This window comes from Chiloscyllium punctatum, chromosome 2 (genome assembly GCF_047496795.1).
Source record: "Chiloscyllium punctatum isolate Juve2018m chromosome 2, sChiPun1.3, whole genome shotgun sequence".
Lineage (NCBI taxonomy): Eukaryota > Metazoa > Chordata > Chondrichthyes > Orectolobiformes > Hemiscylliidae > Chiloscyllium > Chiloscyllium punctatum.
This window is the reverse complement of record NC_092740.1, coordinates 112,701,639-112,728,959: the sequence shown is the minus strand read 5'-3', so window position 1 is coordinate 112,728,959 and position 27,321 is coordinate 112,701,639. Positions and strand designations below refer to the sequence as shown.

Here is a 27,321-nt window from a genome sequence, read left to right as displayed (position 1 = left end):
GACTCACATTTGTCAGTACCTGTGATTTTGTTTTAGCTGCTGTTTAACTATTATTTACTTATTTATGCTACTTAACTATGTGATCTGCCTGTGTTGCTCGCAAGACAAAGCGTTTCACTGTGCCTTGGTACACTTGACAATAAATTCAATTCAATTCCAACTTATAATTACACACACTTTGTAACAGAGCCCACCGCTGAACGTGGCCCACACCTAAAGGTGGCAATGCCTTCTCTTCTTTAAAAAGGTATTGGTAGAACTTCCGGACCCCAAATATCCTTCTTTTTCTATCTGAGTGCATCTACACTCTGCATTAGCAATGTTCCTGGATGCACAAACTATTGGGCATTTCCCTCTATTTATGAGCTAATATCACCAAGGCCATACAGGGGAGGCTCTGCACATCACGACCAGATATTTATTGGACCCAGGTTTGATTCCACCCTCAGGCAACTGTCTGTGTGGTGTTTTCACATTATCCCCATGCCTATGTGGGTTTCCTCTGGATGCTTCAGTTTCGTGCCACAGTCCAAAGATGTGCAGGTTAGGTGGATTAGCTGGGTTACAGGGATAGGGTGGGGTGGGGTGGGATGCTCTGGGTTGGTGTGGATACAGTGTAGGAATTCTATTCTAAACAGTGATCAATCTCTGAGGTGTTGGCTCACAATCCCAATAAATATCTTGACATGCAAAGCTTCCCTGTCTGGCCTCGGGGTGGTAGTAGCTCATAAGTTGTTTATGCATCCAATAATTTATGCCCAATAGTTTATACATTGCTGTGCAGAATGTAAATAAACCCAAACAGAAAAAGAAGGATTGGTGATCATAGTTGGGGTCTGGAAGTTGCACAAATTTGTTTAAAATGCCCACAAAATTGAATAGACCCATTGGACTTCAAGAATCGGCAAAACCAGTGCTGTCCATTTCAAGAACTGGACTAGTTTGATAATTTCTTCACCTTCCAGCCTTTTGATTTCTGCCTCTGCTTCTATCCATAAGGCAAATGGCACTGGGGCAAGCCCTGCAGATTTGAGTTGTTTCCTGGTCATCATGCAAGGTGGCCTTGGCTCCTCTGATAGTCCCTAGGCCTTCCTGGAAGACCTCTGGGTATTTATTTAGGACTTCACTCAGGCAGCCATTTACCAACTGAAAAATGTTGAGCCAGTCCAGCTGAATCTCTCCCAACCAATTCTGCCCCGTAAAGCTTGTGCCCAAGCCTTTTACTACAAATCACTGGTAACTGAACCAACTGCTTCTCATAAAAGACCAGAATGAAATTTGTACCCTAAACTTGTAAAGGTTGCCCAGTATAGATTCGTAGCCTCACTGAGGTCTTGCACAAATTCAAGGGCTGGAGTCCAGTGCGAAGTTTGTTAAATACTAATTCTGCAGTCACTGAAATGGCCCTGACAATAATGGCCCTCCATTAGAACCAGATGACCATATATTCTGATTGGTTCTCATTTTAATGTTGCTAAGTAATTTAACTGTTTCAAACCAGCTGTAGGTGGAGCTTGTAGGGTATGAACTCTCCTAGATACTGGTCTATGAGTTAACTTACTCAATTTAGGTCGAGTAGAACTCTTTTGCTGTTTTGAGTCCACAGGATCATTGTTGGCCAGGATTCTGAAGAAAATTTTAACCATTTGGCCAATGCTTGTCTTTGTTTTGGAGTTTTACTATGGGCTGACCTGGAGTCCTTCTGTTCAGGATGTATCTTGAGTGAGACGATACAATTGCCTCCACTCAAGTAGTGCTCTCCAAATTCAGTCAGGCTGGCGAGGGTGTCCACTTGCATCGGAATACCATGCAACTTGTACGCTTCACCTGCCATATTTTCCAATGACAAACCAATTTATTTCTGTTTGAAATCTAGTTGGGCTTCAACTAGCATTTGGTTTTGCAAAAGTTCCATCATTAATCCCAAATACCAGATGGTCTCTAAGTATCTCATTAAGGGCTAAACCAAATTCACAGTTCTTTGCCAGTTGTTTTAACTGAGTCAAAAACCCCGATAGTATCACGTTTACTCGGCAGTTCGATAACTGGGGAATCTATCTCAGAATTAGAGGAACTTTAGGTCATAATATTACTTAACTATGACAGGCAATTCTTGAAAGGTGTTATTATCTGGTGCCTTAGGGAAAGTGAAGGTCCTAATGACAGGAAAAGTTGTAGTTTCACAGGCTGTCCAGTGAATTACTCGTTGGTTTATCTGCCACAATGTAGTTTGCCCGGAAAAAAATCTTTTCACATTCCTTTCACATACTGGGTCCAGGCCTGGATGGTAGGGTCGAACAAATCAAGTTTCCCAAACAAATGCACGATGTAAGGAATGCTTACCCCAACTCAAAGATGACTGTTGCAAGCATGTTCCTTCAGGATCATGCTTTGCTTTCATTGCTACTGAAATAATACCATAGGGACCAGTATTCCATCAGCAAGTCACCCTTTAATTTGGCATGAACAGTCCTACAGAGTCAGACACCACTGTAAATATCTCTGACACTCACCATTTTATATGTCAGCCTTGGCTCCCTGATTGGAGCAGATTAACACCCCAATCAGGTAGCTCCTATTCTATCAGGTCCAGCTACTGAAATCGTTACAATCACTACACCGACTATTCTCATGCACTCTCAGTTGGTGTCCCATATTTCACCCTCTGTAAACTAGAGGTCATGCAAAGCCCTGCTTGTACCAAATCCTGTTCACCCATCACCCTGGATTTCCAACCTACCATGGCGTAGGTTAAGTAAGATCGCAATTTTAAAAATCTCACCCTTGTTTACCAATCCCTCAATAGCTTTTCCATCTCTGAATCTCCTCCAAAATGCCAAGTATGTGCACTCTTCCAATACTGGCCTCTTGAGCATTCCCAGGGGTTAAACTCTCCGCCACTGATTTAAGTGCTTTCAGCTGCAGACGTCTGAGAATTCTCTCCCTCAACCTCTTCACACTTTTCTCCCTCTTTAAAGACGGTCTTTGAAACCAATCTGCTTAATCAAGCTTTCATTCTTAATACTTTTGGATCAATGGAAACTTTTGTTTGATAATGCTCATGTGAATCATGTTGAGAGTCTTTACAATACGAAAGGTGCTATATAAATAAATACATGAGGTTTAGCATGGTGTTTACTGTAGTTAACTGCAAGTGAATCCAAGCAAATGCAACCGAGCAACACACAGTGATTTTCAGCATCAAATGTTACGAACATTTGAAGGATTTCAACTTTCAACTCATTTTGATTTCATTTCCAGTTACAGATTTACAAAACTAAGTAGGAAACTTTGTAGAATTGACTTGTGTCCATGGGGATGTGTAGTGAGGCTGGTTACATTAAAGGAGCTTTAGAATCAATAAGCAAGGACAGAAATGACAGCTTTTCATGCTACCGACATCGCGTAGTTGAATTAGGGTCAGGGAACTGTGGAGGTTGGGCTTTCGACTAGAAGGCAACTGAGATTCTGAAAACAGTCACTGGCAATGTCTCCCTCTGGGTGTGCAGACAGTATAGTAAAGGATGGCAGCCTCAACAGCAAGGGAAACCCTTGGAAACACCATGCCCCCCCCCTCACCAATGATGCCAATTACCTCCCCATTTACCAGGCCTGATCAATCTCTGAGCTCAACCCCACTCCACCTGGCTTCTCAAGTCTACTCAACCTTGCTGCTCCTGGCCAGTTGCTGTCTCAGCTATGGCCTCTCCCATTGGCTGGCCCCTCCTGAAGGTGGATTCTTCGCCCTTAAAAAGGTATAGAAGACCTGATACCAGACCACTAATTGTGTGATGGCTCAGGAATCAGGTCAGGCTGCCAGGAAAGGCTGAGACAAGGTTGCCCTGGTTTATACGCCCTCTGTTAGGGGCTGTTAACCCTGGTATTAACCTCAACCCAACTGTAACATCATACTTCAGATGCGAAGCAGCAGAGAAATCCCAGGGCAGCAGACTAACAGGAGTCAGACAAAACAGCAATAGCTGCAGTAAAAGTAACACCAACAACTCTCAAGGGGTTTAACACCAACCAGGACAAAGCAGTCCATTTGACGGGTATACATCCACTCCGTCTACTAAGATCACTCAGTAGCAGCAGAGCATTGCATCTACAAGATGCACTGCTGAAATTCACGAAGGTTACAGCGCTTTCCAACCCACACCTCCATCATCCAGAAGGATGAGGGCAACAGATACATGGAATTACCACCATCTGTAAATTCCCTTCCAAGTCTCACACCATCCTAACTTGGAACTGTATCACCTATACTTCAGTGTCACTGAGTCAAAAATCACAGAAATTCCTTCCTAATAGCACTGTGGATGCCCCAGCACCTCAAGGACTGCAGTAGTTAAAGTTGGCAACTCACCATCCACCAGGGCAATTAGGGATGGGCAATGAATGCTGTCCCAGCTGCAAAGTCCACACCATGTAAATGAATAACAAGATGTCAATGGGATGGTGTGATAATACACTTATGTGATCACTATACTGAGACTAAAGCAAATACTGCAATCATAATAAAAGATACAATATGAAAACATTGAAGGCCAACCTATTTGGCTGGAAAGAAATTTTGTCGTATCCAGTGATTTCACACAAGTCCCGCTCCAGTTCCTGGAATAACTGTTGATATCCTTGCGCCTGATCCAGAGGTACAAAAGGGTGCACATTCCCAAATTCTAGCCAAGTAATGGGCTACAAAGAAAACACAAGGAGCCAGGGAAAAAGGGAGAAACACAACATTCATTGATGAAATCGATCATGTAGCTATAACCTGTCCAGACCTGCAAAATTGTCAAAATACAAACAAGTGACTTGTAACTAGGATAATATAATGACACTACTTAATTAAGAGGTTGCATCCTAATGATATTCAGATTAATATCTCCATATTTAGTATGGATTTTATAATCCTTGGCTTCACGTTTGAACCATCTTCAGAAAGTTCACCCAAAAGAAATTTGGTTGGAACTCTGGTTCCATTTGTTTGGTTTTGATTCTTTATTGTGGATATATAATGGGCTATCCAAACCTTCACCGTGCAAGTATGCTGACAAACTAGCAGAATGAGGGTGGATGAGGAGAATACCATACCTGGGTCTTTGTACAGGCACAGTTCAGACAACACCCCTTGAATTTTTCAAATATTCAATATTTTAAAATCCTCCATTTAAGGATCCAGAGCCATCTGATTTTGGGGGGTGGGTGGGCACAGAGTGGCACCTGGGGTAAATCATACTGCACCCGCCATCCCCAACAGGTCTCCATGAAGTTCTTTTGAATGAATGATGTGTTGTGGTCTTCAAATCAAATGAAACAGGAAGTCACACAATGTTACTCCCAACTATTCACAGGTCAGCCAGAGCCTGGTTTTCCAGGTCCTCCCAGGTGCCAAGGTCCCACCGTGCAGCTGCTTCAATCAGAGGATCCGGTGCACTCGCTCCAGCCTAAGGCCAGTTCGGTAAAGATCACGGTTTGCCTTCAACTAGTGCTGATCTTGCTGTGTTCAGCTGGTGCTAACTGCCACAAGGCAATTAAACCAGTCTATCAACTGGACCCTCAAGCAGGCATTGTGCAAAACCTGTTTCTAGCATATTCACCATACAGAACAACCTCAATTATCTGAGCAAGAATTACCCGAATTTTGGATTATCCAAACAAGATCTCAAGGTCCCATAAAATCGCTATCTGTTATCCAAACTCTCAGTTATCCAAACAAAATACTCCCAGCCCATCTCCTTCAGATAATGGAGGTTGTTCTGTAGTCCGTCTTTGTGGTCTTTATCAGCTTGGCTTTGGCACGTATATGCTTAGTGCCTGCGCAGTCAAATTTCTGAGTCTGAGCATGTGATTAGGGAGCCGTACTGTGGGTACAAGTCTGCTTTTGCTGCAAAAGCACACTCATGAATGCACTCACTCAAAGGCAGGTCTAAATCAGTTAGTACTTCCCTCCTCAATAGGCAGCACCCACATTATATGATGATTATGCAAAGATTCACATTATACTCAACTTCAGGAAATATAGATAAGTCAACTTTGTAGTTAAAGCGTTGTAAGATATAAGGCACACTTACCGTGAGTTCTGAGGAACTATTCAGCTTCATCGTGCAAGATCCCTGGTTCAAACAGAGGAAACAAAATGTGTAATGTACAACCACTGAAGTTTGGGGTTACATGTTAAAGTGGGGAAAAGAATTGAAAATAACTATCACCCACCAGTGGAATCATGCTGTGAACCAGAGAAATATCTTTATTTTCTAACTTCTTCATGTACCGGACAATATTCGTTTCTGAGTGATAACTAAAATAAATAAATTAACAAATGAAGTGCTCAAAACATGTGAGTACATCCAAATTTTAAAACTATCAACTAAATATCAAGCTTGTTGAATAAGATTAAAATAATCTTAAAAGATGGCATTTGGCTTAAGACAGTATAATTAATTTTGGCTTTTGTCATGTTAAAAGACAGTTAAAAGTGGGAAATGACAAGGCTAGTCCCATGCCCAACTTTATTATCTCAGACCTTTTTATTATAATTTATGGAAGTAGTTCCAGACAGGTAAATATGTAATCAAATAACATTAACATTTTATTACCAGGAATGAATAGAATGTTTCAGTATGTCTAAGGCAATTTGATGATATTCAAATGAACTTACCATGAAAGGGACTTTGGTTATGTGAAAAGACTAGATAATGCTTATAATTGTAGGATAGTACACTTAAGAGAGAGGGGTTCAAAACGTTTTGTTTTGTACTCATCATGACTAATATGCAAGAAACAAACTTGAGAAAGGAATATCAATTCACACAGTATGAAAACAGGGGGTTGATAAGTTAGTTCATGGGTGGCTGGGAGATGTAGTTGAAATGTTGACTGTCAATCTTAGCTGATTGTCATAGCATAACAAAAGCCCAGTGTTGGAGGTAGAATGGAGAGAGGAGTGGCTTACTAATGGAAGGCAGAGAGTTGGGATAAGGAGGCAATTTTCAGAATAGCAACCTGTAACTAGGGAATGTCACAGAAATCATTGCTGGAGTCACCATTATTTTAGATTAGATTACTTACAGTGTGGAAACAGGCCCTTCGGCCCAACAAGTCCACACCGCCCCGCCAAAGCGTAACCCACCCATACCCCTACATCTACATTTACCCCTTACCTAACACTATGGGCAATTTTAGCGTGGCCAATTCACCTGGCCTGCACATCTTTGGACTGTGGGAGGAAACCGGAGCACCCGGAGGAAACCCACGCAGACACGGGGAGAACGTGCAAACTCCACACAGTCAGTCGCCTGAGGCGGGAACTGAACCCGGGTCTCAGGCGCTGTGAGGCAGCAGTGCTAACCACTGTGCCACCGTGCCGCCCATTATCTATACTACATATTAATGGCTTTGAAGAGACAAGCAAACGTACTATAGCTCAGTTTGTGAATGACCCAAAAATAGGTGGGAAGGTAAGTGGTGAGGATGACACAAAGAGTCTAGAAGGATATAGACAAGGGAGTGGGCAAAAACTTCGCAGGTGGACCATGATATTTAAATGTAAAAAGACAGAAGAAAGCCACAGAAATAGGCCATTTGGGAGTCCACATGCTTAAATTACAAAAAAACCAATGTCTAAGTTTAGGGAAGGCAAATGGAATATAGGCCTTTACTTCAAAAGAATGCAGCGTGCAAGTAGGAAGATTTTGCTAAAAGTATACAAGGCATGAGTCAGATCACAACTGGAATACCTGTTTAGGTCCCTTTTTCTAAGGAAAGATATACTGGTGTTGGAGGCAGCCTGGAGAAGGTTCACTGGCTGATCCTGAGTAGGGAGGGAGTATCTTATGAGGAGAGGTTGAGTAGGCTATAACAGTACTCACTGGAGTTTAGAAGAACAAGAGGAACCCTTACTGAGACATACAAAATTCTTAGGAGATAGAAAGGAAGTTTCTCTTGAGGGTGCTGGTCTAATACCAGAGGACATAATCTCAGAATAAAGAGTCACCCTTTTGAGATGAGAGGTAGTTTCTCCTCTCAGAGGGTACTGAGTCTGTGGAATTCTGTGTTTGGCTCATGGAATATATTCAACGCTGAGACAGCCAGATGTTTTAATCAGGGAAGGAATCAAGGGTTATAAAGGAAAAGGTGGGTCAATGAAATTGAAAATTCTCAGATCAGGCATGATATCAATGAATGACGAAGTGGACTCAATTAAATAAATGGCTTACATCTGCTCCTGTATCTTTTGGTCTATTCTGACTGCTTGTTAATCAGAGAACAAGCAGATTTAAGAACTGGCAAAATGTCTGGGGGGGGAATGAAAATTTATTGTCTATGCAGTTTGCTGTTGTGCTCTGTATTGCTTGAAAATTGCTGGAAGGAGATTTAATGGACACTTTCAGAGAGATCTGGATGTACCCTTGAGAGAAAAAAAACAGATCTCTGCAGGGCCATGGGGAACAGCAAGGAAGGGGGCCTAACTGGATAGCATGTTTAAAGAATCAGTACGAGGCTAAAGGCTGATGGCCTTTTCTCTGGGTTGTAAAGTCTACAAAAACAATAAATAAAATCCCATGAATTTTCAAAAGGCACCTGAAGGCACATTTGAAGATGTATTAAAAGATTCGAAGATGGAGTGAAAAAGTGGGAAAAAGATTTCAAGCAAAAGCAAATTAACCACCTGATATTTTCCCACGTGAAAAGTGCAGTTGAAGTTTTAAAATGATTAGATATTACTTAACCATAAAACACTGACAGTCAGAAGTGCCTTACTTTGCACTAATAACTTGGAGTACATCACAAACATTTCAACAAGGAACAGACTGATATATTTACAAATTATGATAAATTAACAGATTATCATAACTTATTTAACTGCATATGTACACAGCAGCCTCATTTTAAGCTGCAATCTTAGCGCAAGACTTCTCACTAACCTGTTGAAGACTGGATGTGTAAGGAATTTGCTTGTCCTCTTAAACTGTGTAGCCAAGATACCCTTTGGTTCATCTCCCATGCTCTCAGCTATTAGCTCCTGAAAAAAAATAAAACAGTGGTTCTTGAAGATTGCACCAAACTTTGAAAAAAACATGGAGAAAGTGAGGACTGTAGATACTGGAAATCAGAGTTGAAAAATGTGGCGTTGAAAAGCACAGCAGGTCAGGCAGCATCCGAGAAACATGACTTGGAAAGATTGCATGCAGTATAATTTTTACGTTCCTCCATATTCATATTCAGAAACCTTGATCATTATGAATCAATGAAATTCTATCAGGAGACAGAATTTACAATTTTTGTTTTAACTGCCTTTGATCAGGATTTATTTATGTAAAGTACTTTCTTTTCTCATCTTGAGGGTAGCATTCCAATTATATCAAATCCTACTGTGTAAGATTCGCAATATGCCTTGATTTGATGACAGATCATAAACCTGGATCACCTAAGGGCATATAGACCTCTTTAATTATGTTTTTTTAAAGTGAACTGCTACAGCCAAACAAAGGTTTATTGACTGTCTGGAGGGGAGTTCTGGCACACATCTAAAAAGCTTCAAAGGGCAAAACACACTCCAAACTAAACTGTAATTCCCTGAGAGAATCTCAGACTCTGAACATGATGGTTACAAATGACAGCAATCTTAACAAGAGACAAATGTGCTGTTTCCCCTTTCAAGAATATGCAGGGACAGAGCTTAAAAATGAGCTTCAATTCTTGGTCTTTGTGCATTAGTGGCTTGATGTCCTACTGTGTGTGTGCTCGACTATTGTGAAGGCCACAGCTTTGATAACGGCCATTAAATGCACCTGCACCGCAGGTAAAGAAAAAGGAATCTTGCTGTTCACTCTGTATGTTACTCCACCAGCCACTGTCAAAAGGATCCAGAAGAAAAGAATTGCAATGAACCATTTAAGGCTGGGATTTTGAAACGGACTAATCAGCTACCAACACCAATGTTCCTAGTATTCTCTGTTGTGATGATCACAATGTTCTGCTGTCTATTCTTCACAAACAATTCAAAATCTGACTTTTTTAAAAACTTTGATCTTTTGATTTTGGGCTCACGTCATTTCTAATCTGTGTCTATGTGCATTGCTCTATTATTTCTTCTTGTGATCAGCAATTTACAAACCTATCCATGATTAGCTCACGAAAGCCGGATTAAATCGGCTCCTTTTAAAACATAACTTCATTTGTTCTTTGAAAAGCTCCAAGGAAATTGATCCTTTTAAAAATTACCTTGTTGTCACCAATGCAACGATGCACAGCTTTAATCATACTATTAAGTTCGCTGATGACATGCCAATAGAGGGTCTCATTAGCAGGAATGATGAGTCAGGGTACAGAGAGGAGGTGCAGCAGCTAACAGACTAGTGCAGAGCCAACAACCTGTCTCTGAACATGGATAAAACAAAACTTCAGCAGGACAGAGTGATCACTCTCAGCTGCACATCGATAGCTCCCCCATGGAGATCATGAAGAGCATGAAAGTTCTTGGTGCATCTCACCTGATCCTTCAACAACAGTTCCATCGCCAAGAAAGCCCAGCAGCATCTCTACTTTCTGCGTAAGCTGAGGAAATCCCACCTCCTCACCCTATTCTACAGAGGGTTCATTGAGAGTACCCTGAGCAGCTGCACTGCTGCCTGGTTCAGGAACTGCAACATCTGGGATCGTGAGACCCTACAATGGATAGTGAGGACAGCTGAGAAAATCATTGGGATCTCTGTTCTCTCCATTACAGATATTTACACCACACGCTGCATCTGCAAGGCTAACAGCATTGTGGACGACCCCACACATCCTTCATTCAAATTCTTCTCCTTCCTGCCATCTGACAGAAGATACTGGAGCATTCAGTCTCTCATGGCCAAACTGTGCAATAGTTTCTTCCCCTGAGCCATTGGGCTCCTTAGACTGTATGATCATATTCTATTCCATTTGTAATTCTTGGAGGACTTGTTGAATTGCTGCTATGTTTTTAACGATCATTCACTGTTACATTGTTATTTGTCCACCACTCTGCCGAATGTATTGTCTTGTCAGGAATTACTGTGCTGTCTTGTATGTTTTGCACTTTCCTATGCATTTTATGCTGCCCTGTGTATGACTGTACTCCCGGGTAGTCTGTGTGCTCATATAGCATCTTGGCTCTCGAGGAGTGCTGTCTCGTTTTTATTCTACCAGCTGTATATAATAGAAACGACAAATAAAATTACTCTACTCTACAATGAAGGGAGCAGAGTCCTCCTCACCTGTGAGCTTGACAATTTGGGGTATGATATCTGGAACCATAATAAGTTAGGGAACTTCACCTGAGGTCTGGTTGTTGTAAGTTTGCTTCGCAAAAATATTGGGAGATTTTAAAATAAAGGTTATTTAACAGGCGTGCGCACAGATTTCCAGGGGTGGGGTGGGGGGGGTGGGGGTGGGTGAGGGATCGGAATGGCAGGTAGCCTATAAATTTCTCAGGACTCAATCTGACTTGTTTTCAGCCAAGTGCAAGTTACACTGAGTTTCTGGAAGGGTTTTCCACCGTCAGGACCATGAAGATCTCTTGCCATTCCTTACCAAACCTAATGCACTAATTATCTACACTCCCATGGCATTGCTTATATCCAACCCCATCTTATACTTTGCCAATCAGTGTATAAATGCTGAAAGCTGAACGTTCCTTGTGCCTCCATCTTTAAAAGTCCACTATGCACCTCGCCAAGCACTGGCATACTGAAGCTATCCTGTTCACTTAAGGATGTTTCTGAAAGATGTCAGAAAAAGGGAAAATGGCACCACAACTCTCCAACAAGGATCTGGTCGAGGGGATGGTCCAAATCAGGGCCACCCTCTTTCCAGAAGGCAGGCAGAGGAGGTCAAGCCACCAGACACTGGCAGTCTACTCCAAGGTCACCACCTGGTCAGTGTTGTCTTCAAGGTACAGAGGAACAAAATGCAGCAGCCCAAGGTCAATAGCCTTTTTTGCTCTGCCAGGGTAAGTGTCAAGTATTTTCTCACACCCACGATCTCAGTTGTTGGACCCACCTCCTACCAAGTCTCAAGTTTGGCCAGTCACTGTGGCTTTCAACAGGTTCCCTCCTCTCGCCCACAACCCCCAGTCTATCACTCAAACACCACTAACCGTGCCTTGCATCTGCGCTTATTCCTCTCTCCCCTAGAACTTAACACCTTTCCCCCACCTGCATCAGGATTAACAGCCATTTCATCTGCTTTTATTTCGATTGAACCAAACCTCCAATCCCTTACTCTTGTCAATGAGAGAATCCTGGTCCTCACTAGAGAAGACCAGGACAATTCTTGTGGAGGTGCCAAGACATCCATTACCCATCAACCCAATAAGTATCATGTTTCATTCCACTGCAATTCTCACTGCAACCTTACTGGCAGTTTCAATCTCTGTACATTATTTCTAGCATTGCGAGTGACACCTCCTCCCTCGTCTGTCTTGCAGGTACAGCCAGGGTCTCCACCAGCCTCATGTAGAAATGGTTGGCTCCCCATTAGGTTACATCCTCACCCTCCGAGGACAAGAGATCAGAGGCCTCAGAGGAAATCTTGGCAAGATCCCATTGCCCAGACATTGACACCTCAATGAGAATGGTAGGCATATACGGTAGAGGGCAGTCTGCTGAACACCTCAGTGAGACAGGTCCACAGCCAGTAAAGCAGAAACACCCCAGGGCACTTGGGGGACATGGTCGTCGCTGACTGGCCAGCATTTATGAATCAGTTGGCTGGATGGCTGGTCTGTGATGTGGGTTCAATTCCCATGCCAGCTGAGTTCAACACAAAGGTTCCACCTTCTCAAACCCACCGCTTGCTTGATGTGTAGTGATCTGTTGGTTAAACTCTCAGAACACTTCAACCCCAGGGCATCAATGTGGACTTCAACAGTTTCCACATTTCCCCTTCCCCCAGCTCACCCTAGTTCTAAACTTCCAGCTCAGTAACTGTCCCCATGACTTGTCCTACCTGCCTATCTCCTTTTCCACCTATCCACTCCACTCTCTCCTCCTTGACCTATCACCTTCATCCCTTCCCCCACTCACCCATTGTACTCGATGCTACTTTCTCCCCACCCCCACCCTCCTCTAGCTTATCTCTCCACGCTTCAGGCTCACTGCCTTGATTCCTGATGAAGGGCTTTTGCCCGAAACGTCGATTTCGAAGCTACTTGGATGCTGCCTGAACTGCTGTGCCCTTCCAGCACCACTAATCCAGAATCTGGTTTCCAGCATCTGCAGTCATTGTTTTTACCTTTTAAACTCACCACCAGTTGTCTCTCTTGCTACTGGCAGAGCAAATCTCTGGGACTATGGTGATGTTACCTCTACCTAAAAGGGAGACCCAGTTGAGCCTTTAAGTTTAGCCATGTCCCTCACATCAGTAATACGAATACAAATATTCAGCAAAGATTGAATGTAAAAATGCAACATTGTTTCTAATGGAATATTGTCCCAACTCCCCTTTACAACTATCAATGTGTGCCCATCACAAGATGTGCTCTTAATTCAGGTCTCTGTCTAAACTAGTCTCAACAAATAATGGTGGTCCACAGTTGATAAAGTGAAATCAACACGATGTGAAATATTTACATGTGAAATTTAAATCTGAAAAACACCCATGCAAGATTTAGAATGCACAAAGGTTATGTTTGTAGCATGGATGCGTTGGATAATTGTGGTCCCTGATGAACATTCTGTTTAATCAGTCCCTCGCAGGCAAAATTCACAACATATTTGCATCACAGAAACAGCTAATACACTGCATAAAAAAAAGTACTTACAGCTGATGATTCACAGCCAAACACCCAGAGGAGATCATCCAAGTCTCTCTCAGTCACTGTTTCATCCAGGGACACTCCCAGCTGTCAAGGGAAAGGCAACATGTTAAACACAGAAACTCAAACTGAACTCCTCCAGAGCTCAACAGCTCTTCAACAAAACAGACTATTTGTACGCAGTTTAGTTGAGAGTCAAGGAGAATGCAAGAGATGAAATTATGAAGGAAATATGGAAGCAAAGAAATAGTATGAAGACACTGTGGGAAGTCAAATTGTGGAAAACCCAAAGATGTTTTTTGAATGTGCTGTGACGAAGCTGCTCCTTTAACAAGGTTATACAGTTCTTGGCTTTTTTTTCCCCCAGAGAGGTCATAAACAACACAGACACCGAGAAGCCTGGAGGTGGAGGGTTTTAGGGCCAATTTGATAATAGTTAACATTATCTGCCTCAGGCAGAGGCTTTCAAATTTAAAAGGAAACACTTATACAATGTACAGTTCTCCCAGCTCAGCTTTTCTCTGGTTTGGTTTTGTTTGGTAGTGTGAAGAAAGGCTGCTGGACCCAAAGAAGCAGGTCCAGGCTGATTCTCTCTCTCTCTCTCTCTCTGACTTCTACCCTATTAAGAACATGCGTTTGATTTTTCCTTTTGTACCAAGGGCTATTTCTGGGGATTGTTGCAAATATTTGGCACAGCATCATTAAATTGGGATAGTCTGTTGGGTTTTTGGATCGGATAAGTTATTTCATATTCTGTTTTCTGTTGTGTGTTTCATTCATTAATCTTGTAAATAAATTGTTTTGTTTGAAATGAAGTGGTTTGACCAGCGGATTTTCTCCTGGAATATCCACTTTACACCTGCTGAAAACAACTAGCAAAGGTAGAGTCTGGACTATCTTCTTGAAATGTTTTGAGGGGCCTGGCCTGGTCCATAAAATGTAAACTTACAACTAATGAAGGAGCAGGGCCAATTAGAGATGGAAAAGGCAATGAGCGTATGCAGATGAAATGTTGGGGGTGGGGGGTTAGCATCTGTATTCAGGAAAAAGGGGGGTGATGGAGACTGTGTCGTCAAGGAAGAAAATCGTGAAATACGGACTGGGATAAAATTTGAGAGGGAACAAATATGAATGTGAATAGCATTTGAAAGAAAAACAGCAATTGTAATGAATGGATTTGGACATACTGCTGGGGTACGTGGTACTCAAACCCAGACTTCCTGGCCCAGAGGCAGGAACACTAAAACTGCACCAGAGCCTTTGAATATCTTAGAAAGTAGATGAATCACCAGACTCAGCTGAAACATCGTGAAGGAAGGGTGGAAACAGCAGAGGCTCTGTCCATCTTTTTGCTAATCCTTCCTGCCTTAAGGGCACATAGCCAGAGAACTGCTAAAAGTGCACTGTTGTCTAAAAGGGAAGAAATGGATGAACACAGCGTAATTACAGGCCATTATATGGGCAAGTTACAGTAGAATAAAATACTAGCAGATAATATAAATGACTATTTAAAAGGATGCAGAATATCAAAGAAAGTCATTGGGGATTTGTTAAGGTATCAGGTTATAGTCCAGCAGATTTATTTGAAACCACAAACTTCACAGCACTGCTCCTTCTTCAGGTAGCTACGAAAATAAACCCGTTGGACTAGTGTTGTGAGATTTTTGACTTGTTCAACCCCAGTCCAACACCAGCACATAGTCAGCTGGAAACAAAGAATTTGTAAGAGATCTCAGTTACCTGTAAGAATAATAGGGTAGTTATGGTATGGGATTTTAATTTTTCAAACATGTACTGGGACTGCCACTGCCACAAATGGAGAGGAATTTGTTAAGTGTGTAGAACAGAATTTTCTGATTCAGTATGTGGATGTACCTACTAGAGATGGAGTAAAATTTGACCTTCTCTTGGGAAATAAGGCAGGGCAAGTGACTGAGGTGTCAGTGGGGGGAGTACTTTGGGGCCAATAATAATAGTTCTATTAGATTCAAAACAGAGTTTGAAAAAGATAGACCAGTTCTAAAAAGTTAAATTTCTAAACTGAAGAATGGCCAATTTTGATAGTATTAGGCAAGAACTTCCAAAAGTTGATTGGAGGTGGTTATTCACAGGTAAACAGATAGCTAAAAAGTGGGAAGCCTTCAAAAAAAAAGTCAGGAGACAGTATGTTCCTGTTAAGGAGAAGGGTGGCAGGTGTAGCAATTGCTGGATGACCAGAGAAATTAAAATTTTGGTTAAGAACAAGAAGGAAGCATATGTCCGGTATCAACAGAGGAGATCAAGTGAATCCCCAGAAGACTATAAAGACAGTAGAAGAATATTTAAAGAAGGAAATCAGGAGGGCAAAAAAGAGACATGAGATAGAATCCGTGTGGAAACAGGCCCTTAGACTCAACAAGTTCACACTGAGCCTCTGAAGAGTAACCCACCCACACCCATTCCCCATAGTTACCCCTGACTAATGCACCTAACCTACACATCCCTGAACACTATGAGCAATTTAGCATGGCCAATCCACCTCAGATTGTGGGAGGAAACTGGTGCACCCAGAGGAAAAGCACGCAGACACAGGGAAAATGTGCAAACTCCACTCAGAGAGTCACCAGAGGTTGGAATTGAACGTGGGACTCTGGCATTGTGAGGTAGCAGTGCTAACCACTGTGCCACCATGCCATCCCAGCACCATAGCTTTGGCAAATAGGGTTAAGGAGAAACAAAAGGGATTCTACAAATGCATTAAGGAGAAACGGGTAAGTAATTTTTGAGAAGATTTGCAGCTCAGATTGATGATAAATCTGTAAGTTTGCTCGCTGAGCTTGAAGGTTTGTTTTCAGGTGTTTTGTCACTATACTAAGTTACATCATCAACGAAGGTCTCTGGTGAAGCACTGGTGGTATGTCCCACCTCTCTCCTCGGTCCTGGTTTCTTAAGGTGTGTGATGTCATTTCCGGTTCTTTTTTTCCAAGGGTAGAAAAGAGTAACTAGGGAGAGAATAGGGCCTCTTCGAGATCAGCAAAGATGTCTATGTGTGGAACCACAGGAGATGGGGGAGATACTAAATGAGTATTTGGCATCAGTGTTTAGTATGGGGAAGGATATGAAAGTTAAAGAACTTGGGGAAATAAATAGCAACATCTTGAAAAATGTCCACATTACACAGAGGTGGTGGTGCTGGACAATTTAATATGCATCAAGGTAGATAAATCCCTGGGAACTGATTAGGTGTACCCTAGAACTCTGGACAGCTAGGGAAGCTGAGATTTATATAATTGATAGCCACAGGTGAGGTGCTGGAAAACTGGAGCTTGGCTAACATGGTGCCAATATTTAAGGAAGGTGGTAAGGAAAAGCCAGGGAACTATTGACTGGTGGGCCTGACATCAGTGGTAGGTAAGTTGTTGGCAGGGATCTTGAGGGATAGGATTTACATGTATTTGGAAAGCAGAGAACTGATTAGGGATAGTCAACACAGCTTTGAGTATGAGAAATTTACTTAAGTAAATTTTTTGAATAAGTTACAAAGAGGATTGAAGGAGGCAGAGTGATGGATGTGATCTATATGGACATCCATGAGATGTTCGACAAGGTTCCTCATGGCAACTGGTTAGCAAGGTTAGATCACATGTAATAGAGGGAGAACTAGACATTTGGACACAGAATGGGCTCAAAAGGTAGGAGACAGAGGGTAATGGTGGAGGGTTGCTTTTCAGACTGGAGGCCTGTGACCAGTGATGTGCTGCAAGGATTGGTGCTGGGACTACTGCTTTTTGTCATTTATATAAATGATTTGGATGTAAGCATAGGAGGTTTAGTCAGTAATTTTGCAGATGACATCAAAATTGGAGGTGTAGTGGACAGCCAAGAAGGTTACCTTAGAGTACAACCGGATCTTGATAAGAAAGGCCAATGGGACAAAGATTGGCAGATAGAGTTTAATTTAGATAATTATGAAGTGCTGTGTTTTGGAAAGGCAGGATGTATACACTTAATGGGTAGTGTTGCTGAACAAAGAGACTTTGGAGTGCAGGTAGATATAATAGTGAAGGCGGCATTTGGCATGCTTTCCTTTATTGGTCAGTGCATTGAGTATAGGAGTTGGGAGGTCATGTTGTGGCTGTACAGGACACTGGTTAGGCCATTTTTAGAATACTGCATTTAATTCTAGTCTCCCTGCTATAGGAAAAAATGTTGTGAAACTTGAAAGGGTTCTGGAAAGATTTGCAAGGATGTTACTAGGGTTGGAGTGTTTGAGCTATAGAGAGAGGTTGAATAAGCTGGGGTTATTTTCCCTGCAGCATCAAAGGCTGAGGGGTGACTTCGTAGAAGTTTCTGAAATCATGAGGGGCATGAATAGGGTGAAGAGCCAAGCTCTTTTCCTCAGGATAGGGGTGTTCAAAACTAGAGAGCATGGGTTTAAGGTGAAAGGGGAAAGTGTATGCTTCCATACAACATAACTCCATGACTCTAAGATGTATCACTCCTCTTTTAGCATCCCCTCCATGCCTGGATGCAGAAGTAGTCACAGGCTAGCTTACAACTTACATCATTACCAACTCTGGAACCCACCCTGACCACATCCTCACCAACAGCAGTGTCCCAGCTGCAAGTGCCTTTTTATAGTTCAAATCATTAAAAAGGAGAGCGGGCTCCTCCATTTTGAAAAGCCCTCTCCCTCACTTGTTTGCCTGAAGGTCCCACCAGCTGTTGTATGTGTGTGTGTTGTGCAAGTGAGGGAGTGGAAGAAATAGAAGGAAAGAGAGAGAAAGATATAGAGTTATAGAGCACGGAAACAGACCCTTCGGTCCAACCAGTCCATGCCGAACATAATCCCAACTGAACCACTCTCACCTGCTTGCTCCTAGCTCATATCCCTGCAAATCTTTTCTATTTATGTATCCATCCAAATGTCTTTAAAATGTTCTAATTGTATCCGCATCCACCATTTTCTCAGGATATTCATTCCACAGGCAACCACACTCTTTGTAAAACATTTGCCTCTTTTGTCTTTTTAAAATCTCTCCTCTCAGCTTAAAAAGATGGCTCCTAGTCTTGTAATCCCCCATACTAGGGAAAAGACAACTACCATTAACTATCTATATCTCTCAATATTTTATTAACTTTTATCAGATCGCCTCTCAACCTCCAACACACACACACGAGAAGGGAGAGACAGATAGAGCGATTCAAAGAAAACAGAAAATGAGACATATACAGAGACAGAGAGAGAGATAGAAGAGAGAGAGAGAGAGAGAGAAGACAGAGAGAGAGAGAGAGAGAAGACAGAGAGAGAGAGAATGAATATCTATAAGAGATAAATTAGATTACTTACAGTGTGGAAACAGGCCCTTCGGCCCAACAAGTCCACACCGCCCCGCCGAAGCGTAACCCACCCATACCCATACATCTACCCCTTACCTAACACTACAGGCAATTTAGCATGGCCAATTCACCTGACCTGCACATCTTTGGACTGTGGGAGGAAACCGGAGCACCCGGAGGAAACCCACGCAGACACGGGGAGAACGTGCAAACTCCACACAGTCAGTCGCCTGAGGCGGGAATTGAACCCGGGTCCCTGGCGCTGTGAGGCAGCAGTGCTAACCACTGTGCCACCATGCCGCCCACCGAATATATAAATATATATTAATATAAATATAAATATTAATATAAATATATATTTATATAAATATTTATATATTATTTATACAAATGATTGTCCCAAGGAGAACTATAATAAATGGGTGTTTAATGTATGTTGCTGACTCTTAGGCTGCATTTCAGCCTGACCGTGGGGTCTCAGAATCACTCATTGAAAATCTGAGCCTACCCTGACATTCAGTGACCCGTAACATAATAATCATTGCCAGAAATCCACAAATGTCCCTTTCTGAAAATGGCACCCAGAAAACTTTGTTCAAAATAGTCCACCATCAACTCACCATACAGTTACCATATTCTCGAAGGTTAATCTGCCGTTGGGCACCCCGGTGAACGATCTCCTGGGTAGCCACACCACAGTGGATCTTCAAAGTGTCAAAAAATAATTCGTGCTGTACCTTATGCCCAGCACGTTTTAAACCTGTTTAAAAACAGCTTCAGTCAGAATTACTTTTGCTGACAAATTAATAAAAAAATTTTACTGTGATTAGCAAGTCTCACCTTCAGCTAAAATTAAAGTAGCGTTGTGCACACGCTTTGCTATGTGTTTCAGTCCATTCGGGCCATGATAAATAGCAAACATTGCGGCCATGTTGGCCAAAAGTGCCTGCAATTAGAAAGATCAATTTGGAGAATATACTTCTCAAGATAAATAGCAAACTAAAATATTTGTTTTGTCACAAAGAAGTCTGTTACACAATCCTATCTACAATACCTGAAATTGCAAACTTGATTGAGAAACTACGCTCAACCTTACATCATTTTACATTCCAAAGATTTCCATTCAAATAAAAACATCGATCTCATGTGCATTTTGTCTGGATTCCTGGAGTGTCAGACATTAACCCATGTCTATGAACATTTCTATACCATTGATAAACTTTGCTAGCTGAAATTCATGGCAGGGGCAGAGAGAAAAAGCATGTATAATTGCGACCATGCCGGGGAGGTGGGGGGGGGGGGGGAAACAACAATAGGGCATTTCGGGAATTGGATGGCACAGGAGGTAGTAAGACAGAAGATGAAGGTAGGATGATGAGAGATATAAAAGGAACAGGATGGGAAGGATGGATTCACATTAAGAAAACACTGTTGCTAAAAATAAATTAGTCACAGAACACTGTTGATTTTTAAGTTCGCCTGTTGACTTGGCAGGACCTAAACTGACACAGACATAATGGGCCTTCTCCTTCAGTACTGCAAATGTCCTGTGATGTATATCTTTGGTATTCACTATGCTACTGTCTCCAGGTTTGCTGTTAAGTAATATTTGATCAGCTTTTGCTCACAATGCTATTCTAACTATACTTAAGATTTACAATTGACATTAAATGTTGACAATTGAATAGAAGCCTCCCCAAAGAAACACCCAGAACTGTATTTTAATGACAAGACAAGCAATTTCAAAAGTGCGTCAGGACTTGTTGTTTGAGCTCTGCTTGTTTCTCAACATTTGTGAATCAAAGAAAATTTTCTGATTAGTTGTTCTGAAATATTAGAAAAAAAAGCATAAACTTTGAATGTTGTCTCAAACAGTTTTCCAGCATGTAAAAGCATGAAAAGGTGTACAGTCGATAGAAATATGCTTTATTTAGAGACTGGAGTAAGTAAGGAAACATAGCGAGGAATTTATTGTAGGAGAATCATACTGGACAATACCTTCATTTCTTTCTCCACAGCAGACCTACTCAGCCGCTTCAAAATTCTCTGCCTGCCTTCTACTGAAGTTACTCATCTTTGTTGCAGCAAAACAGTTCAAAGGTTTCTGCAGCACCTTCCTGCTGTACTATATCCCTGTTCATCCTGATCACAAGTTTAAAGAGGAGGTGCATGTCCGCAGTCTTAAGGATCCTGAGATAGGCATCTAACATTAACTTTTCTACAGACTGAAATACATTCACTCAAGGTACTTGCCATGGGGTACAATTCTGATTATTAACTTGTTTTTTTTTGCACTGATAGTCTTTTGCCACAATTTACCTGCACAGAACTTCTAAAAATGGACCTAACATCTGCTCAAACGAATTTGCTGGCACTTCTGTGGTTCCACATACTGCTGGTGGCCTGATCCATCTGTGCCATTGACTGAAGTAGGCTCAGGCGTATTAAAGGGGGCCATCCTGGTTTCAGGTAAGCTTGGAGGAAAAGACCATCCTCAATTCTTTCTTCCCTCCACTTACAGGGGAGGATAGGATAGGGGAACTCAAGGACAATATGTGTTCTCCAAAGCAAGCTTCTTCATTGATATTTAAATCACAACTGCCACCCATTATTCAAAGCAATGAATTATTAAACTTCAAACACTTCATCCTCCTCTCAGACTCCACAGATACTGCTGCAGCACTATTTTTGAAATCCTTTTAATGGAAGTGTCCATTTTCTCTCCCGGTCCCTCATTTCTTTTCACGAAAATATAATCCTTGACTCACCAGGAGCAAACAGCAACTCTACTTCACAGGAAAACATTTGATTGCAGATTTTGCACTGACAAATATAATTTTAAAATCTTTACCCCGTTCAATGACTCAGCAGCATTGCAATTGATATCAGATTAAAACCCAGATTGTGTGATACACTAAATTGATCATTGGACCCACTGCAAATACATTTACTTTTGTTTGTCATGCATGCACAGCTTTAACTCAAATGTTCCCTTTCACTATCTGACCAAGCTAAATCACTACGGGCTACTTTAAAATAAGAAAAGTTACGTAACATAAACATTGTTTATTTCATGTGTACAGCAGACACACCTTTCAAAATTCTGTAGAGGGTGTAGTGAGTACACAAAAACATGCAAACAAGGGCAGGACTTGCACAATCAATGGTAGGGCCTTGGGTAGTGTTGTAGAACAAGACTGACGGGTTCCGGGGCATAATTCTTTGAAATTTGCATTTCAGCTAAACTGGGTGGTTAAGAAGGCATTTAGCACACTTGTCATCATTGCTTAGACTTCTAAGTATAAGAATCCTGACATCATGTTGAGGTTGTAACGACTTTGGTGAGGCCTCTTCTGGAGTACTGAGCGTATTTGTGGGTCACCCTGTTGCTGGAAGTATATAACTAAGCTGGAGAGGGTTCAGAAAAGATTCATTAAGATGTGGCTGGAAATGGAGGGTTTGAGGTATAAAAATAGATGGAAAGACGTTTTTAAACTGGAGAGGAGGAGTTTGAGGCGTAACCTTATTTAGGTTTACAAAATCATGAGATGCAAAGAGAATGTGAATAACAAGACTGGAGGAAGATCAAAACTAGGGTGCATATTTTGAAGATGAGAGGAGAAAATTTTAAAAAGGACATGAGGGGCTACTTTTTTTTTTTACATAGAGTGGTTCATGAGTGGAATGAATTGCCAGAGAAAGTGGTGGATGCAGGTAGTTACAATGTTTAAAAGACATTTGGATAAGATCTTGTTTAGGGAAAGGTTTGGAGGGCCAAATGCAGGCAGCTGGGACTAGTTTAGTTTGGGAACATGGTCAGTATGGACTGGTTGGACTGAAGCATCTGTTTCCATGCTGTATGGTTCTATACAAACAGGGAACAAGGTCCTTTGAGCCTGCTTCCGATTTTAATCTCAATTCGACATTCATGTCATGTCAATACCCCCCATAATTTTTCATCCTCTTGGCCATCAAGAATCTATTTACCTCGGTCTTAAAAATATTTAAAGCATTCTGCATTCATTGGCATTTGAGGAATGGAGTTCCAAAGACTCTTACTAGTGTATTGATAATTCTGAACATTTGTTAAGAACTGCACAACCAGCATTAGCTTCTTTACATTCCTGGAGCTGTCTGATTAGCAAAAATAATCCTCAAATAAAGTGCAGTCCTATTTTTAAATTTGACAACATAATTTGCCAGTCAATCTTTTTCCAGTGCTATTGGCCAGCTTGTTATGAAATCACTGATGCTGTTGATTTTACCTGAGCTGTGCAAATGTTGCTGGTAGCTTTATCCCTCCTGATATGCTGTTCTCTCGTCTGTAGCGCAAGACGATACACCTCCTTTCCTGCAGCATCCCTGAATAATACCAATCAAAACAACCAAAAAATAATCCTACAACAGAAATTTCCAGTTACATCTTCAGTGTCATATTTGTTTCTCATGTCAAAAATGTACAATACATATCAATCTGGACGAGGTATTTAACAATGCATTGGCCCAGAACGTGCTGCAGTGTGCTCCCATTTGTTAGATTGTCTTCCTCACCCTTCAACTCGAAGATTTTCTGCATCGTAAACTGCTGGAAGTGCGAGATGAGAACGGCAACAGGGCATCTGAGACCTTGATGACCGATGGGATCAACAATCTATCTCCTTAACCAATGAGATTTAAGGATTGAGAAAGAAACAGAGGAAAGAGGAAAATAGGGTGAATTAGAGTCAAATCAGGTACAGAAAGCGAAATAAAGAGTGGGGAAAAAAGATTGGATTAGAGGAGAAAAAATAGCCAGAAAAGCAAGAAAATGATTTTAAAAAGTTAATTTTGAAAACCAAAGAACAATGTACTATATACAGGTTTTAGATTCAACAGTTTTTATTTTTCCCTTTCTGCCCTGGTGACATTATTTGACACTCCAATGATATAAATGGTTCCTTATGTTGTTAAGTATCTACCCCAAGTTACTGCAGTAAGCTTAATTGGTCATTAATGCACAAATACAGCATAATTTTCACACTTATGCAAGCCACTGAACACAACTCTGTGATACAGGTGTAAAGGCAAATATCTTGGGGTGGCACGGTGCCGCAGACGTTAGTACTGCTGCCCCACAGCGCCAGGGACCTGGTTCAATTTCAGCCTCAGGCAACTGTCTGTGTGGAGGTTGCATATTCTTCCATGTGTGTGTGGGTTTCCTCCTGGTGCTCTGGTGTCTTCCCACAGTCCCAAGAGGTGTGGGTTAGGTGGATTGGTCATACCAAATTATCCAGTGTCCAGGGATGTTTAGGTTAAGTGGATTAGCCATGGGAATGCAGGGTTACAGGGATAGGGCAGAGGGGAATGAGTCTGGGTGGGATGCTATCTGGACAATTGGTGTGGACTTGTTGGGCCAAATGGCCTGTTTCAACACTGCAGGGATTCTATGATTCCCAATAACTAAGTAACTAGGACAAGCTTGTATGGTGGAATTCTGTAATCAGTCATTAATTAAATGTAGATAATCCAAATATTGCTAAAAAGAGAAACAATGACAAAATGTCTTGTCTTGCGCTCATCGGGACTGACAATGCAACAATGAAAATAAGAAAGGGGACAATAATTTATGCAGCAGGAGAAAAGGGTACTTATTGGTTGAACTATAATCCCATGTCACCCAGTGCTGTTCAGTAAAAAATGTAAAGTTTGAAATTTGAGTCTCTTTTTAGAAATGTTTACCTTCTGTATGACCAAGTAAATTATCTGTTGATAATACAACGGACTTATTTCCCAAAAGAAACTACAGGTTGTGTCATGTGAAGTCATAATTTTTTCCAGCTCATCAATGCATGCAATCATTCAATGGTATCTTTTAGTTGGAAAACAAATTTATTTGAAGTTCATTGTTTCTAGTCCCATTCAAATTTCAGGAAATTCATGGGGTGCTAAATGAGGAGATGATGGCCTAGTGGTGTTATTGCTAAACTATTAAACCTAACAGCTGTTGGTTAGGTTTGGACTCCTGTTCAAATCCCACCATGGCAGATGTAGAATTTGAATTTGGTAAGTATGTGGAATTGTAAATCTAATGGTGGCCACTACCAATTGTTTTGCTGCGGGGTGCGGGTCGCGGTGGGGGGGGGGGGAAGAGGAAGAGGAAGAAACCCATCTGATTCACCACTCTGCCATCCTCACCCATTCTGGCCTATGACTCCAGGTACATAGCAATGTAGTTGATTCTTCAACTGCCCTCTGAAATGGCCTAGCAAGCTACTCAGTTGTATCAAAAAACATAACTGTAATAACAAATATTTCAAATTTACTTTTCCTGAGGGATGTGAAAGTCCAGTCACTGAGTATATTCAGGTCAGATCGCAATAGATTTCTCATGATTTGAAGATGCTGGTGTTGGACTGGGATGTACAAAATTAAAAATCACACAACACCAGGTTATAGTCCAACAAGTTTTATTTGAAGCACTAACTTTCGGAGAGATGCTCCTCCACCTGATGAAGGAGTAGCGCTCTGAAAGCTAGTGCTTCCAATAGATTTCTCGGATATCAAACTACTCCAGAAAAGTGCCACAGAGCTGGAAGATCAGCCATACTCTAGTTCAATGCAATAACAAGCTTGAATGTTCCAGTTCCCATTTCCTATATTACTATGTATTTCAGACAATAAAAATTATTTTCATAAATCTGAAGGTGCCAATGACAATATGCTAGTAATGCCATATGTTGCAATTTCAACTCACTGGTCACTTCGCAAATTTCAGATCGTTGCTAAGACTTTTTAGATTGGGCACAATTTCTTTTAAGTGTATTCTTAGAAGGCATTGTCTTGATTTCTAATACAAATAGGAAGGTGGGGGTGCTGTTGTGCAGTAGTGGTGTCCCTACATTCGAGCCAGGAAATTTGGGTTCAAGTTCCACCTGCTTCAAAAGTGTAGTAACATCTCTGAAAAGGGTTTTTGTAAAGCATCTACAAACTGGAAGCGTGTATTTTTCCAACAGTGGTAAGCCCACAGCTAAAGTTCTCATGTGTATAACGAATAGAAGCAAAATCACTCTCTAGACAATCGGAAGCTGTACACAGCATCAATTTCTACTACAACAATTTTTATTTATGTAGTGTCTTTAATGTAATAAAACATTCTAACTAATATTTTGTCCTTAGGTTTTTACAACCCAAAACTATACTTCCAGATATTTTGAGAGTTAAACGCTGAGTCTCCAAATGGTCGACAAACTTCATTGCCAAGTAGCCTGATATACTTCAGGAGTAGCTATGTGAACAATGTTATAAAGGGACTGCTAGCATCAGAATTACTGCCTTCAAAAGAGGAAGTGGGTATGGGATATAACGAGGCTGGTCAGAGCAGCTATTATTGGGGTAGCTGGTCAGTGCGGCGTGAAGCGGGAATTTGTATCCACCGTGCCCCACTTCCTCATATTCAAGCAAGAATCCAGATATTAACCACCACTCAAACTTTTCACAGCTGATTTTCACTCAAGTTCCTCTTGCTGAGGGAAATTTCAACCACACCCCATCAGGAGGAGAAACCTGATCCTACATTCCATCCCGAACACGGAATAAACAAACTGGCTTTCTCAGGTTCCCCTACTGCCCTCACCCCTCTTCATCCTCCATTCTATTCCTTCTCAAGATCCAGCTGTCTCCCTTACCTTTTCACATGCTCAACCAGCACACTGAACAAACGCTGTGTTTTTGCTGCACTTGTGTCAGTACAAAGGAGGTTATCATGCTCCCTTGAGGGAACATGCATATTTTACAGGGATTTTGCTCAATTTATTTCCTCTCTGCTGATGGCTAGGTTACATGGATATGGCACAAATTCCTGGAACTGGCATTCCCCTGTTTTGGTGACAAAATAAATCATTCTCTGTGCAAAAACAAAGGACAGCATCTCAAATTATGAAAGGCAAACCTAATCTGCACCTCAGCCCCAAAGTCAGACATGTTTGCATTATCCAGATGTTAAATGTCAGCCACCAGAATTAGTAACCCAGGCTGATATTTCCTCTCACAAACTAAACAGAAATTGCTGGAAAAGCTCAGCAGGTCTGGCAGCATCTGTGGAGAAAAATCAGAGTGTAGTGGTAGTTCTGAGGAAGGTTCACCAGACACAAAATCTTAACTCTGATTTCTCTCCACGGATACTGCCAGACCTGATGAGCTTTTCTAGCAAGTTCTGTTTTTGTTTTGGATTTCCAGCATTC

The 27,321-nt window shown here is 41.6% G+C and overlaps 1 protein-coding gene across 3 annotated transcripts in view; it reads right to left on the bottom strand.

The window, feature by feature from the left end:
• gldc (glycine dehydrogenase (decarboxylating)) overlaps positions 1-27,321 on the bottom strand; it is a 173,334-nt gene that overhangs the window by 82,666 nt on the left and 63,347 nt on the right. For all 3 annotated transcript variants that reach the window (XR_011962969.1, XM_072587326.1, XM_072587331.1), the window contains 8 exons: positions 23,368-23,464; positions 19,943-20,048; positions 19,723-19,862; positions 13,790-13,870; positions 8,928-9,025; positions 6,217-6,301; positions 6,075-6,116; positions 4,553-4,695 (listed from right to left, as the gene is read on the bottom strand). Coding sequence is in view for 2 of the 3 variants with exons in the window: in XM_072587326.1 (XP_072443427.1) it covers positions 4,553-4,695; positions 6,075-6,116; positions 6,217-6,301; positions 8,928-9,025; positions 13,790-13,870; positions 19,723-19,862; positions 19,943-20,048; positions 23,368-23,464 (792 nt within the window). In the remaining variant the exon portion in view is untranslated. The remainder of the gene's footprint in view (positions 1-4,552; positions 4,696-6,074; positions 6,117-6,216; positions 6,302-8,927; positions 9,026-13,789; positions 13,871-19,722; positions 19,863-19,942; positions 20,049-23,367; positions 23,465-27,321) is intronic.